The 14,358-nt window shown below is 43.1% G+C and overlaps 1 protein-coding gene across 1 annotated transcript in view; it reads right to left on the bottom strand.

Moving 5' to 3' along the window:
- SLC25A40 (solute carrier family 25 member 40) overlaps positions 1-14,358 on the bottom strand; it is an 82,981-nt gene that overhangs the window by 3,377 nt on the left and 65,246 nt on the right. Inside the window, exons 9-10 of the mRNA XM_025182818.3 lie at positions 9,677-9,758; positions 6,650-6,730 (exon numbers count right to left, since the gene is read on the bottom strand). Coding sequence (XP_025038603.2) covers positions 6,650-6,730; positions 9,677-9,758 — 163 coding nt within the window. The remainder of the gene's footprint in view (positions 1-6,649; positions 6,731-9,676; positions 9,759-14,358) is intronic.

Genomic DNA, 14,358 nt, shown 5'->3' with positions numbered 1-14,358 from the left:
AACTGGACTTCTTCAAGATGAATGCTCCTGTCCCACTCCTGGTGTAGGTGTGGCCCTGCATCTTCGACCGGAGAGTTTTATAGCACACCATTTTATAGCACACCGCTTTACTTGCTTGCACACCGTTGTCCGTTGAAGTAGCGCATGCATGACCCAGATCCCTCAGTTCCTTCTCTACATCAGAGTCTGTTAGCTCCAAAGCAGAGGGGAGGAGGGTGGATAGTGGACCATCTATAGAGACTCTTCTCTCAAAGAACTCCAGTTACTGAACAAGGTGAGTAATCTTCCCTTCTTCTTTGAGAGATGTCTTTGTGGGTGCACCACTCCTAGAGACTATACAGCAGTGTCCTTTCAGAAGGTAGGGGCTTCAGCGTGTGTTGAAATGTAGTAGATAGGACTCCTCTGCCCACTTGTGTGTTTGTTTTAGGAAGAGGGATTAGGTGGAGGACTAACATGCAGGTTATGAAGGCATATCAGGGTTGTCTTGGCCATAAGGGACTATTAAGTTGACTTTTGCCCTGTTTGTCCAGATTTTTTGTATGACTGAAGGGGAGAGGGATTGGTGGGAAGACATAGAGGAGATCTATCCAACTCATAAGAAATGCATTCCCTTCTGACTTTTTTTCTTGTGACCACTCTGGAGAACAAAGAGGGTGCACTTGGCATTGTGGGGTACAGCGAAGAGGTTCATGATGGGTTGGTCCCTCACGTAGAATATTTGGTGTGGAACTGTGTGTTATCTCCTACTTCTGGTGTAGGAGAAAATGTTTACTCAATTTGTCTCAGGTAGTGTTTGGGAGACCGAAATGCGTGCAGCAGAGATGGCATGTTGTGATGAATGCAAAAGCTCCGGAGATTTATGATCTTGGTGCAGAATGACTGGGATCTGGCTCCCCTTTATTTATGTAAAACATACAAACAATATTGCTGGTCATTTTGGGGAAATGTGGTGGCAGTGAACCTGGAAACCCTATACATGATGACAGCCATTACTGTGGATCATGCAGAAGTGTCAGTTGTGTCCAGTGAAGCCTGCAGAGCTGTGTGGGCAATGGTTTTGCCATCGGCGACTAGGGCTCTAAACTGAGGTCTTTTAACCTCCAGAATGTCAGCAACAAAAATCAAGGAACTTGGTATAGTTCTTATGATCATACTTTGCCAGTAAAATGAAATAATTGGAATGAATTGAAGGGTAGAAGCAGTGTAGACTTTCCACCCAAATTGGTCTAATCTTTTACTGACCCTGTCTCTAGGCACTGATCTGAAGTGCTGCTGCTGCTTGCCACATTGGTGGGCTGCTTCCACTACCAGTGAGTTTGGAGCTGGATGGGTGATTATAAATTCAGACCCCTTCGATGATACATAGTATTTGTAATTGGCCCTTTTGCAGGTAGGTAGGATGGACTCTGGTGTCTGCCACGCAGTTTTAGCAGGGTCTACGATAGGAAGGTTGATGGGAAGCGCTATCTTAGAGGAGGAAGAAGTTTGCAGAATGTCTGTCAACTCATGCTGAGTTTCAGACAGCTCTTTGAGGGCTATTTTAAGTTCCGCAGCTACCCTTTTGAAGAGGTCTTGCAAGTAGAAGTCGTCTGCTGGAGATGGGGACATTATGGCCTTGTCCAGCGAAGACAAGGTATTGGTTAGTGGTGATGAGTCAGGGGCTGGGTCCTCCGTGAACTCTTCCATAGGTTCTTGGATGATATGCTCTGTAAGCATTTGTGGGGGTGATTTGGATGGCTCCCTCTACGGGCTCACATGCCTGCTATGGTATCTTTTATAGAACCCCACAAAGGCTCCAACAAGGCCAATGTCCTGGGTAAGACATGGGTAAGTGGCATCCATGGGTGCCTGTACCATGTGGTCATAAGAAGATCAAGATCTGGTTTTTGGTGGGGAGAGATGTCTTCTAGTGAGGAACAGAGAGAAGAAAATGCATCCTCATCCCTATCCTTCTTGCTGGAAATCTGCAACACTGCTGGGGATATATAGTGTGGTGCAGAGATTCACAGGGCAATGGAGATTGAGGCATGGAGACTACCACCAGATCACTATGTAGTAAGAATGATTGTGGTGCTGGTGGTAAAGGTGCTGAGGTGATCAGTGTTGTTTACTGAACCGGAACCATAGGCTGAGACAGATTTGGTGCCAGGTTTAGAGGACAATGCTGGGATGAAGACCAGTATTGATTTCATTAGCAACACTGCCGGTGCCAAAGTGAAGGCAGGCATCTTCAAGCTGCTACCTTTGGTGTCAGAACAGTGGGTGCCGGCTGCCTTACGGCTAGTGCCAGAGGTGCCCGGAGCATAGTATGTGCTGAGGCAAGGTGCCTTCATCATTTGATCAGTGATCTTTTTTTGTGGTTTGTTCCCCATGAGATAACAAAGAAGGTCTCTCTTTAGAATATAATTTAGTTTGCAAGGACTGAGGCAGCGAAGGAGCCGGGATCTGAGGTTAGTCTGTCTTTGGGCACTGACTAGGAGTTTGTTGCAGTGGGGACACTTTGGGAGTATGTGTCTCCCCCCAAGGTAGCAGACACATTGTGAGTGTCCATCAGAGACTGGCATTGCATCTCTACAGGAGGAACAGCACTGAAAGCCCAGTGAGCCAAGCACAGTGAAGATGGCTGATTGAAAAAAAAACTTTTTTTAAGCAGAATTATTAACTATAACTATGAACTACACTACTGTAGAGAACTAAACTAAATTAAACTATTTTTCTTGTTTTCCTACTAGATGACAGGGGAGTTCTAGCTCAGGCTGGGAATGGTTGCAAAAGAACTGAGAGGTCTGGCCTGGACACACGGTACTTCAGCAGACAATGGTTCATGAGGCAGGCACTGTGCATGTGCAACCCATACGGTGACTATGAAACTCTTTGATCGAGGCTCATGAACACTCCCTACACTAGGATCAGAGGGGTAGCCTTGTTAGTCTGAATCTGCAAAAGCGACGAGGAGTCCTGTGGCACCTTATAGACTAACTGAAGTGTAGGAGCATAAGCTTTCGTGGGCAAAGACCCACTTCGTCAGATGCATGCATGCATCTGACGAAGTGGGTCTTTGCCCACGAAAGCTTATGCTCCTACACTTCAGTTAGCCTACACTAGGAGTGGACTATCCACAGGGACATCTCTCGAAGAAGAATAAAAATAAACCATATAAATGAGGGGGGAAATGGTTACTAAACTTTCATGATGACTGTTCTTCAAGATATGCTGCTCATGTTGATTTCACATTAGGTGCATGCATGTGCTACATGTAAAATTGCAGGAATTTTTCCCCTCGGTGGTATACGTTGGGCTGGCTCTAGCACTGTGCTGCCATGCATGTATGCATTGGTATAATCAGCATGACCGGCCCTCTCAGTTTCTTCTTGACAGCTTAGAGAGAGGGGCAGAACGATGGGTCATGGAATAGACATAAGCAACACATTGCAAAGAACAGTTACAGAAAAGTTAATCACTGTTGTTTGTTCAAGTGCTTGCTCATGTCCATTACACATTAAGGCTGTGTCCAGACTCAGGGGTTTTTTCGGGAAAAGCAGCCTTTTTTCGAAAAAACTTCACCTGCGTCCAGACTCAAGACGCGTTCTTTCGAAATTAAATCGAAAGAACGCGGCTTTTCTTTCGATGGCGGTAAACCTCATTTCACGAGGAAGAACGCCTTCTTTCGAAAGTTCCTCTGAGGCCTAACCAGCGCAGAGTAGAGCGGAAGAATGACTTCTCGTGTCTTGCTCACAACACACCTCTTAATGCATCCCAGAATGATGTTTGCTTTTATTGCAACAGCATCACACTGGTGACTCATATTTAGCTTGTGATCCACTATAACCCCTAGATCCCTTTCTGCCGTACTCCTTCCTAGACAGTTGCTTCCCATTCTGTATGTGTGAAATTGATTGTTCCTTCCTAAGTGGAGCACTTTACATTTGTATTTATTAAACTTCATCCTGTTTACCTCAGACCATTTTTCCAATTTGTCCAGATCATTTTGAATTATGACCCTATCCTCCAAAGCAGTTGCAACCCCTCCCAGCTTGGTATCATTTGTAAACTTAATAAGCGTACTTTCTTTGCCAATATCTACATTGTTGATGAAGATATTGAACAGAGCCGGTCCCAAAACAGACTCCTGCAGAACTTCTACCTTTCCAGCTGGATTGTGAACCATTAATAACTATTCTCTGAATACGGTTATCCAGCCAGTTATGCACTCACCTTAAAGTAACCCCATCTAAGTTGTATTTGCCTAGTTTATTGATAAGGATATCATGCGAGACCGTATCAAATGCCTTACTAAAGTCTAGGTATACTACATCCACTGCTTCTCCCTTATCCACAAGACTCGTTATCCTATCAAAGAAAGCTATCAGATTGGCTTGTCATAATTTATTCTTTACAAATCTATGCTGGCTGTTCGCTATCACCTTGCCACCTTCCATATGTTTACAGATAATTACTTGCTCCATTATCTTCCCTGGCACAGAAGTTAAACTAACTTGTCTGTAGTTTCCTGGGCTGTTCTTATTTCTCTTTTTATAAATAGGCACTATATTTGCCCTTTTCCAGTCTTCTGGAATCTCTCCTATCTCCCATGATTTTCCAGAGATGATAGCTAGAGGCTCAGATACCTCCTCTATCAGCTCCTTCAGTATTCTAGGATGCATTTCATCAGCCCCTGGTGACTTTTCTAGGTGATTTTTAACTTGTTCTTTTTAATTAATTAAATTAATGGAGGATAGGTCCATCAAAACTTATTAGCCAGGATGAGTAGGAACTGTCTCTCTAACTTCTGTTTGTCAGAGGCAAGGGATCACTTGATGATTACCTGTTCTGTTCACTCTCTCTGGAGCATCGGCGTTGGCTGTTGTTGGAAGATGGGATGCTGGGTTAGATGGATCTTTGGTCTGATCCAGTATGACTGTTCTTATGTAAGAAGAAAAGTGCAGGAATGGCTGGGCCCCTCATACTGGTGCTTGCGTGTGCAGCATCTGAGACTGGTTGATGGATACCAGTGAGGGAAAAATCTCCAGTGATTGGCACACAGCATGCACACATCTAACATAAAATGGACATAAGCAAGCACTCGAAGAACCATATTTTCTGTTTTAGTAATTTCATGGGATAAAGATGAGGATTTTTAGGTATGTTTTTTATTCCCATAGTGTACCTTTTTAAATAGATAAACTGAAGCCAGTGGTGCTGTGAAACTAGGTGTGCCAGAGTTATATGTGGCATGCAAGACCACTACCCTTGCCTCATGGATTTAGTAATGTAAGGCCATAATTTGACTATGGCATAATCTAGCCTCCCTTAAAGCATCATGGCACAAAAGCCCAACTTTCAATGGCTTTATGTAATCATCCTGATTCTGTTTTTGAGCTTTCTGGAAGTCATTAGCTCACAATATCCTGCAAGCTAGCAACTGTCCAAAGTGAATTACTGTAGTAAACTGGATTCCCAGCTACCATCCGTCTAGTCAAAGGGAAATCAAGATCTCAGCAAAACTTCCTCAAGCACCTAAGAATTCAGACAGAAAAGCCTGTTGAAGCTACAGCTTTGTTTCTGAATATCAAAAGAGTTAGTGTGAAAAATGTAGAAGACCCCCCCCCAAAAGGTGGGATTGGATGTAGAAGTAGTAGTGACTGTAGGAGATAAATCACAGTGAACCCACAATAAAATAAGGCCCTTACTGTGCCCCTAAAGAAAGTTGGGTCTCTCTTGCCCCAAAGAACAGAGAACTTAAGAGTCTCCAGTCTGTCTTAGTTCTCTCTTTGTTTTACAAACTGTATCTCTTACCTACTAAAAAAGCTATTTTCACTTGCAAAAACTACCTTTTCTCCCTCCCCATAACTGGGCATAAAATACTTCTTTGTTTTTCACAATTCTTTAGTTGCAGAACTTTTCCCACCATTTTACAGTCAGTAACAATTTTGGGAAATAATTACAACTACATTAATTGATATACGTGCTAATTGTCAGATGCTTGAAAAATAAATCACCTCTGTTCTTAGAGGGTATGTCTACACTACCCCGCTAGTTCGAACTAGCGGGGTAATGTATGCATACCGCACTTGCTAATGAAGCCCGGGATTTGAATTTCCCGGGCTTCATTAGCATAAGCGGGGAGCCGCCATTTTTAAATCCCCGCTGCTTCGAACCCCGTGCAGCGCGGCTACACGGGGCTCGAACTAGGTAGTTCGGACTAGGTGCCTATTCCGAACTACCGTTACTCCTCATTTCACGTGAAACGAGGAGTAACGGTAGTTCGGAATAGGCACCTAGTCCGAACTACCTAGTTCGAGCCCCGTGTAGCCGCGCTGCACGGGGTTCGAAGCAGCGGGGATTTAAAAATGGCGGCTCCCCGCTTATGCTAATGAAGCCCGGGAAATTCAAATCCCGGGCTTCATTAGCAAGTGCGGTATGCATACATTACCCCGCTAGTTCGAACTAGCGGGGTAGTGTAGACATACCCAGACACTGTTAATCCATCAATGGTTTCTCAATTAAGAGTTGGCGAGAATACCATATTTTTAAATTTTATATATATAAAATATATATAATACTTTATCTTGCATGTTAGAGTCTATATAAACTTAAGGATTAAATCCACTTAATATATTTTTTCTTGAAAATATATTAGAACAATTACCAGCAAATAATCCAGTAAACCCATACTCGGCAAAAATTCTCTTCATTGTCATCCATGTTGATTTGGAGCCCTTCTGTGACACTAGGTAGAATAAAACAAAATAAAGCATGAATTAAATAATATACAAATCAATACCACCACTGAAAGGTAATAAATACTCTTGAAAATTAGAGGGAATATCAACTAAATGCAATAGCTGTTTTTATTTTAGTCAAATTTAACTTTGTTCTCTCTTAATTTTGGCTGTACTGATGGCAAACAAAGGAGTTATTTTACCTGTCTTGAGGATGAGGGGCTCAAATATGCAGGCTGCCCCGGGGACAGAGGACAACACCAGTCCTCTTTCACCACAGCAGCTTGGGGCCAGGTGAGAAGCACCTGTCCATGGCCACTGCACCTACGGTGGGCTCATCCAGGGTAGGGAGGCATATCCATCAGCTGGGGGACAGAGACACACACAAACAGACAAACTCTCTCTTTGCTCCCATAAAGCTGGCCTGGTTTACTGTATTCCAAGCGAAAAGCCTAGAATGAAAGGGGATCCTAAACTTTAAAGATGCTGGCCCTGGAAGGAAAAGGATCGAGTGAATTGTCAGCAATAGCAGCTAAAAATTAGCATCTGGCAAACCGATACAAAGGAACTGCAGCAAGCAGGTTAGTTATCCCAACTCAGAGACAGAATTACACTAGGCCTACCTGCGCTATGGATAGAGAGGTTAAGCCTAAGTAAAGGAACATGAATACTACACACTTTTTTATTTTAACCCACTTTCCTAGATGCCGTATTCCTTTTGACAAATAAATATACTTTGAAGAAATTGTTTTTATTTTACTGGAATTAGCTACTGTTGCAGGGCCCAGAGGAAATGTGCTTATAGAGGCATACATAGGAGGGCCTGTTGGGCGCAAACAGTTGATAAACGGGGGGAACCACTTCTCAGAGATCCAGTCCTTGATTTGTCGAACCATGTGGTTTCACCCAGAGAGGAGAGAAGGTAGGAAAACCTTTCACTCTAAAGCAGGGATGAGCAATATGTGGGCTGTAAGCCACTTATTGCCCATCCTTTCTCTAAGGGTACACTCAACAGGGACTAAAAGAGGTCTAGAACATAGCTTGTCCTGTATCCATGAGAACAGCATTCATATAAATGTTAAGTTCTCATGTTAAAATCCATTAAACCAAACCGCATATTTACCTATACTGAAACTTTAGTTATAAACTTTGTTTTTTGTAGTATGCAGTTCCGTTTAATTTAGTGAACAGTATTAGGAAATACTGGCATAATAATTTTTTTAAAAGAAAAAAACTGGCTCGCTGTGGCAAATTGAATCTACAAGGTCACTTTATGTAGGTGTGGAAAAACACCCAGTGTCTTATGCCACTGATTGCCTCTAAAATTACACTTATGCTATCAAATCCACAACACCATGTGTGCATCCACATATAAGAAGATAACGGACCAACTTTTTTTTATATTTAGTTCCTGACATACTATTCTCATTGTCTTATAATACCAAAATGGTAGAATATGCCTTATGTGGAACAGTAGCCAATTGTGAACAAGAGTTAAAATAGGGAGGCAAAGAATGCTTTTTGTCTTATCCATCCCTTTAAGTTATTGGAGTATGCACTCTTACCTAGTTCACCATTATGCCCCTATCTCTCATTTGTCTTTTCATTATAGACCCCATTAAAAAGTGATTTAAAACACCTTAAGAATAATATAGCAATTGTCTAGATTAAAGTTAAAGAATAAAAGTCTTTAAGGAGAGCCAGTACTGACTTTCCTATTTTCTAACAGTCTGGGTGGAGCTAGATGTGAAAACAATTTTATCAAGTTATTCCAGTCAGCTCCAGAGTTTTTCCACAGAACATTGTTCAAGTTCAGTTTATAGAAGAAACTTAGAAAAAACTGCCTAAAAGATTTATATTTAATTTGGATAAATATTGGGATCGCCTAAGACCTTATTCCACTCAGTTCAATTCTAGAATTCACCACTCATACCTTTTTGTTTTGGTCTCCCCTAGGGCTGTACCCCGGGTGCTATCAAGTCCCTGTAATTAAGCCCTCCCAGGGCTAAGCTGTTATCAGTGTCTGTGTTACTCTGCTCGGTGGCCGTTACCCCAACTCTATGCCTTTTCTGGCGGAGACCAGCACTTTTGGCTCAGCAGGACAGGGTGGTGAAGGCACTGAAGATGGCAGATAGGCAGGCTCAGTGATATGATCAGCCCATCAGATAACAGTCTCAGGGGGATCACTGTAACTGAACTCCTCACAATTATATCACACACTTCATGTTCGGTTTGATTGCTTTTCAGGAACTAATCCATGCATAGCATGCTCTGTATATTATAACCAATGCAGTTCATTATAACCTGATGTTCACATTTTAGATTTATCTCGTTCATTGTCCCTAGTACCAGGGTATTCTTGCTTATCCAGCTATAGCGACTCCAACCTAATTCTTGTTACACTATCATCTACAACTTAATTTTCCATACATACCCTCTGAGAAATGTCAATTAATGTCAAATTAAGCTCGCAATAATGTTGTCCAGTTTTTATTAACTGAAACAGTATTACCAGTAAAAACCTCCAACTTCTCACCTTTTCTCTCCTCCAAGTCATTAAAAATACATAAAATAGAACAGTTCCCATAAAATATTCCAGAAGAATTTACAGCATATGAAAAACAGAACAGGATGCATTACAGAGTTTTGAGATACATCATAGGAGAAAGGATATGAGGTTGATTTAAAATCCTCACTGGAAACCCATATAATTAAACAGCATTATGTTTTGATTTCCCACTTTTATTACTTTCAGTTAGTAAGTAATATGCACTCCAATTCAATTCCTCTTCTTCCCATTTAAGCCTCACAATAAGACATAAATTGAGCATCTGGTTTTTAGTTGAGCCCTCTTCCTGGGCACAATTTCACCTCTGAACAGTGGAAACAAAGATAGTTTTTGAGGTAATCTAAAATGTGAAGAACATACAGCATTCCAGTTCCAAAGAACTTACCGTTTAAAGTCTCATACGACCAGATTTCAGTTTGTCTGTGTGTTTTCACCACATCAAATGGTAAAGTCACTGCAGCTGCAATCTATTAAACAGTAAACAGATTTTATTTTATTAATATTGCACTTTAAATGTCATAACATCAACAAGCTCACTCCATAAAGTTTTGTGGTTTTGTATATATATATGACCATAGTAAATCTCACTCTATTTAACAAGTCCACGAAGCATTTCAAAATTAAATCTCATTAAATAAACAATCTAGAATAGCTGCTTAGAAAACTTAGATTGTATATAAATGTATGCAGAATCCACAGAGGGCCCAATCCTCCTCATAAGGACTTCCAAAAGAAGCAGGATAGGAATCAAAATGGCTACTTCTTTTATACTGAACCTGACAATTAAAGTTTCCATTTTAATGTAAATGCCCATCTATTGTGGATTACTCAAGTGCCCTTCACAATCAACCTTTACAGTAGGTCTCATCAATGAGGTACACTTTCTCTGTAAAACGAACAGGCGGATTGCTCACTGAAGCCAGGTTTACCCTACTGTGACGTAGTTGGGGTACTTGCTGGGCTGTGGTGACCTCTGCTGTCATTATGCAAAGGTGACTCCATACCGGTTGAACCAGCCAACCCCCCATGGGGAGAAACAAAGGAAGGTGGATGCTGCCCTGGCTGGGGGCAGAGCTTGGAGAGGGAGTTAGTTCCTGGCTGGAAAGCAGGGGAGAAGGAACTGGGGAGGGGACTGGGATTCCCCTATCTCAAGGGGGCACTGAGGCCTCTTAGCCCCAGTTCCTGTAACCAGATTACATCTGTGCTGTGCTGTATCCTGGAGGAGCAATAAACCACCCTCAATTCCACTGGCTGGTGGAGTCTGTTTGTGCCATTTCGGGGTGCAGGAGACGGGGGACCCCCAACACGCCATCACACCTACAAAGTTTTGTCAGTTCAGCTAAGAGGTGGGAATCCTGTCCAACAGATGTACCAGTGGGAGCCCTCTGTAGAGATTCAATTAACATGGCAAACTATACTTTTCCTAGTATATCTTATTTTGTTCAGGGGAGCTAGAATAAGTTATAACAGCAAAAATACAATATTGCAACAGAAGATGCATCCACATTAGGAGTGCTTTGCTGGAATAGCATCCTGGCACAGCTATATTGGCAAAGAGCTCTTACTGTAGGCCTGTTCCTGAACTCTGTTGTAAACTCTGGGAGATGCTGCTTATCTGTAAATATAGCTTGCAGCAATAATAAACATAAGTCTTCTATTTGTGCAAAACTAGTGCCTTATTCTAGGGCTGTAATAGTGTAGTCGATTAACAGATAAGCTTTTGCTTATCGGTTAATGCTATAGACTATATGTATTTCCCCCTCCTCTCCACCAGTAAATTCTTTAGCAGCCTGGCCAGGAGCCCAGCTCAGTCCTGGCTCACGCCGGTCCGGAACCTACCCCCGCTGAGACTCTGCATTTAAAGTGTATTAGGAGCTAGGCGGAGAGACAGCCCAGCTCAGTTCCGGCTCACACCGGGTCTGGGAGCTCAGCCCTTCCCCATGACAGCTAATTTTTAAACTGGTTCCCCTCATGGACCAGCTCCCGCCTGGCACCCTGTGCTGCTGCCTCTGTACCAGAGCCAGCAACATGGAGTGGCAGGGTGTTCCTCGGGAGTGGGGCTGGGGCGCATGACTGCTGACCCCACCCCTAGGGACTATAGAATAGTTGAATAACCAATAAGAATTAATGAGGTTATTCAACTATTCAATTAACTGATATTTAACAACCCTGTCTCCTTCTAGATTCCTGGTGTTTCCTTTCATTTGTCTGACTTTCAAGCCCCAATCCTGAAACTGGATCCATTATCTTCCATTCCAGTGTCTCACTGAAGGATCTGGACTTTCCCACAGGTTTTACAGCCTAAAGTGACTATACTGAGATTTTTTTTTACCCATGATCAAACATATTAGATTTTACTTTACAGTACTCTATTCACTACTGATTATTTTACAATAGCAAATATGAGGTTTCTTCACCAAAACATGTAACATATACATTATAGTACTGTATTAGGCGTTTTTACACATTAGCTACCTATGAAAAAGTAGTAATTTTAAAAACCCTGAACTGTTGAGTATGAAAATACAGTAGAGCATATATGCAACAGAAAATTCTTCATGTTTATGCTAACCACAATGCTGTATTTACCATTTGTTTAAAAAAAAACTATGAAAGAATTATTTTTAAAGGGTAATTAAAACTCCAAAACAATAGCATTTTCAAATTATTGCTTCTTACTGTAAATTGTCCAAATGAATTCTGGAAACACGGCACATGCATTAAACGGGATCCTGCAACAAATTCTGAGTCTCACAGACAGCCCAGAGAAGAGATTGGAAGCAAGAAGGAGAGGGTTTGCCAGAAGTATCAGTCATTTTTGTGACCCATTTGTGTAGAGGGAAGGCTACCTAGGCTGGGGCTACTGGGCAGAATATATCAAAGAGAGAGTCTTTGATGGCCACCCTCTTTAATAGTTCCTGATGTGCATTTTTACCATTCTGGGGAACCAGTAGAGGGGACTTAGTCTCATCTGGCAACGATGAGGAGGAAGTCAGTACCAGGGAGACCTTGGCAACCAGACGTGTCCTAGCAACTTGCTTGCCCACTTCTCCCTGTGCCTGCGGAGGGCTCACAGTTGATGGAGGGGGGCAGAAGAGAGAGGCATCTGGCCTATCAAAAGCACAGATATTTAGTGGGCACCTGAGAGGGCTGAATGAACCCCCATGCATTCCATGGGTACTGTGGTGCTGGCCACAGCATTTAAGGTTAAGGGACCAGCTGTGGTGCCATCACCACTATCTTCACTGTAAGTATAGGAGCTTGTCCCACAGCTAGAGAGTCTTGCTCTGAATCCAAGCATCAGTCTGAGCAATTGCACAACTTGTGAACAAGATGGGGCTGAGCAGTGGCTCTGCTCCGACCAGTACCGGCCATTCTTCCTGGAGATGGATCTGGGAAACCTTGACAAATGCCTGGAATGGGGTCTCAGCAACCGGCAGTATTCAGTGGATGGCCCAGGGTTGGCGATCTATACCATACACTCAACATTTGGTACAGGGTTGGCGATCTATACCATACACTCAACATTTGGTACAGTAATGTGGATCAGGACCAGAAAACCAGAGCGAGCTCAGTGTCACCCTGGGGATCCGCAGTGGTTTGGAGAACAGTACCATCAGTCTCTTGACCTATCTCTGGAGCAGTACTGTGGCCATAGAGATTCTGGGCACCAACTCCAGATCTCCGGCTGGGCAGCATGTGCCTCCAAAGGTCTGCGCCCAGTCACTGGCAAGCTCTTCCATGAGCCCCTCTGCTCTTTTTTGAGATCTAGAGACCCGACAAGCCTCTGGAGCTCCTGCCTATTCCAGTTAGAAGTGTGGCAGATGTTAAGATCAATCATTGACGGGATACTCCCCACAATAGGGAGTGTTGCCGTTGTGGTGGGGACCATGGCAGTCCAAATGTGAGTTTTATCCTGTGACTGTGACACGGCTGGAGTTGGAGCAGGTGGCACTGGAAGAGATATGAAGTCCTGCACTGTCTACTGGGCCACTGGGATAGATGGTACCCAGAGCTGCTAAAGACCACCTTCGCTATCTGGGGTAGCCAGTGAAGAGTCTACAGCACTCGACCTAAGCTGGGACCCAAGAACCTGAAGAGGGTGAAGTGTTGCCCTACTCTTGGTCTTGTCCACCCCAGACTTGTCCTTTTCCTTGCAGGAAACTGGAGACCTTCCCCTCTCTGTCTTCCTGGACTTCTTGGCTGGAGCCATGGAAGGGAAGTGGTGCCAACTTGTGCATGATACCAGCAGGATGCTATGCACTGAATCCACAGTGCTTGATGCCGAGTTGGAGTGCTGCTCTGGTATTAGGGTGAGGACAGACTCCATAAGGAGTGCTTTTAAATAAATGTCACACTCCTATGTCCTGGGCATGAATAACTTGAAAATTCTACACTTATCGCAAATGTGACCTTTGCCCAAGAACGGTAAACAACTATTATGTGGACCACTAATAGGCATGGACTTCAAACAGTGACCCCAGGGCTTAAAATCTGGGAACCAGGGCATGCCGCATCCTAGGCGAAGTCCTGTCCAGGATCTACTAAATCTCTAACTATTCTAGAGAAAATCTCAGAGGGTTAGCCATGTTAGTCTGTAACTGCAAAACAATGAGGGGTCCTGTGGACCTTAAAGACTAATATATGTATTTGGGCATAAGCTTTCATGGGTAAAAAACACTTCATCAGATGCAAAAGGAAAACTATCCTAGAGAGAAAGTATATACAATAAAATGGTAGGGGGAAAAAGTTTGAATTAATGAAAAGCAACAGTACTAGCTGAAGTGGCAGAGTTTTACCACCATCATTGGCGGCAAGAAATAACTTAGGGTGTGGAGAGCCAGCCTCACTCCAAGTACTGCAGCATGTGCCTGCCACTCCAAAGGGAGCCAGAGCTGGTTCCCAAAGCATACTGCTGAGAGAAAAAATTCCAGCACCAGTGCATGTGGCGAGTACACACACCCAAGTTAAATGGAAATGAACAATCACCCAAAGAAGAAAGGCATTTTATGAAAAGCTAAAGACATGCTGATTCTAGCCTTGTGATCAACAACATATTCACAATTT

This window comes from Pelodiscus sinensis, chromosome 2 (genome assembly GCF_052426305.1).
Source record: "Pelodiscus sinensis isolate ZL-2025 chromosome 2, ASM5242630v1, whole genome shotgun sequence".
Classification (NCBI taxonomy): domain Eukaryota; kingdom Metazoa; phylum Chordata; order Testudines; family Trionychidae; genus Pelodiscus; species Pelodiscus sinensis.
Note: the sequence above shows the minus strand (reverse complement) of the source record. Positions and strands in the feature narration are given on the sequence as shown.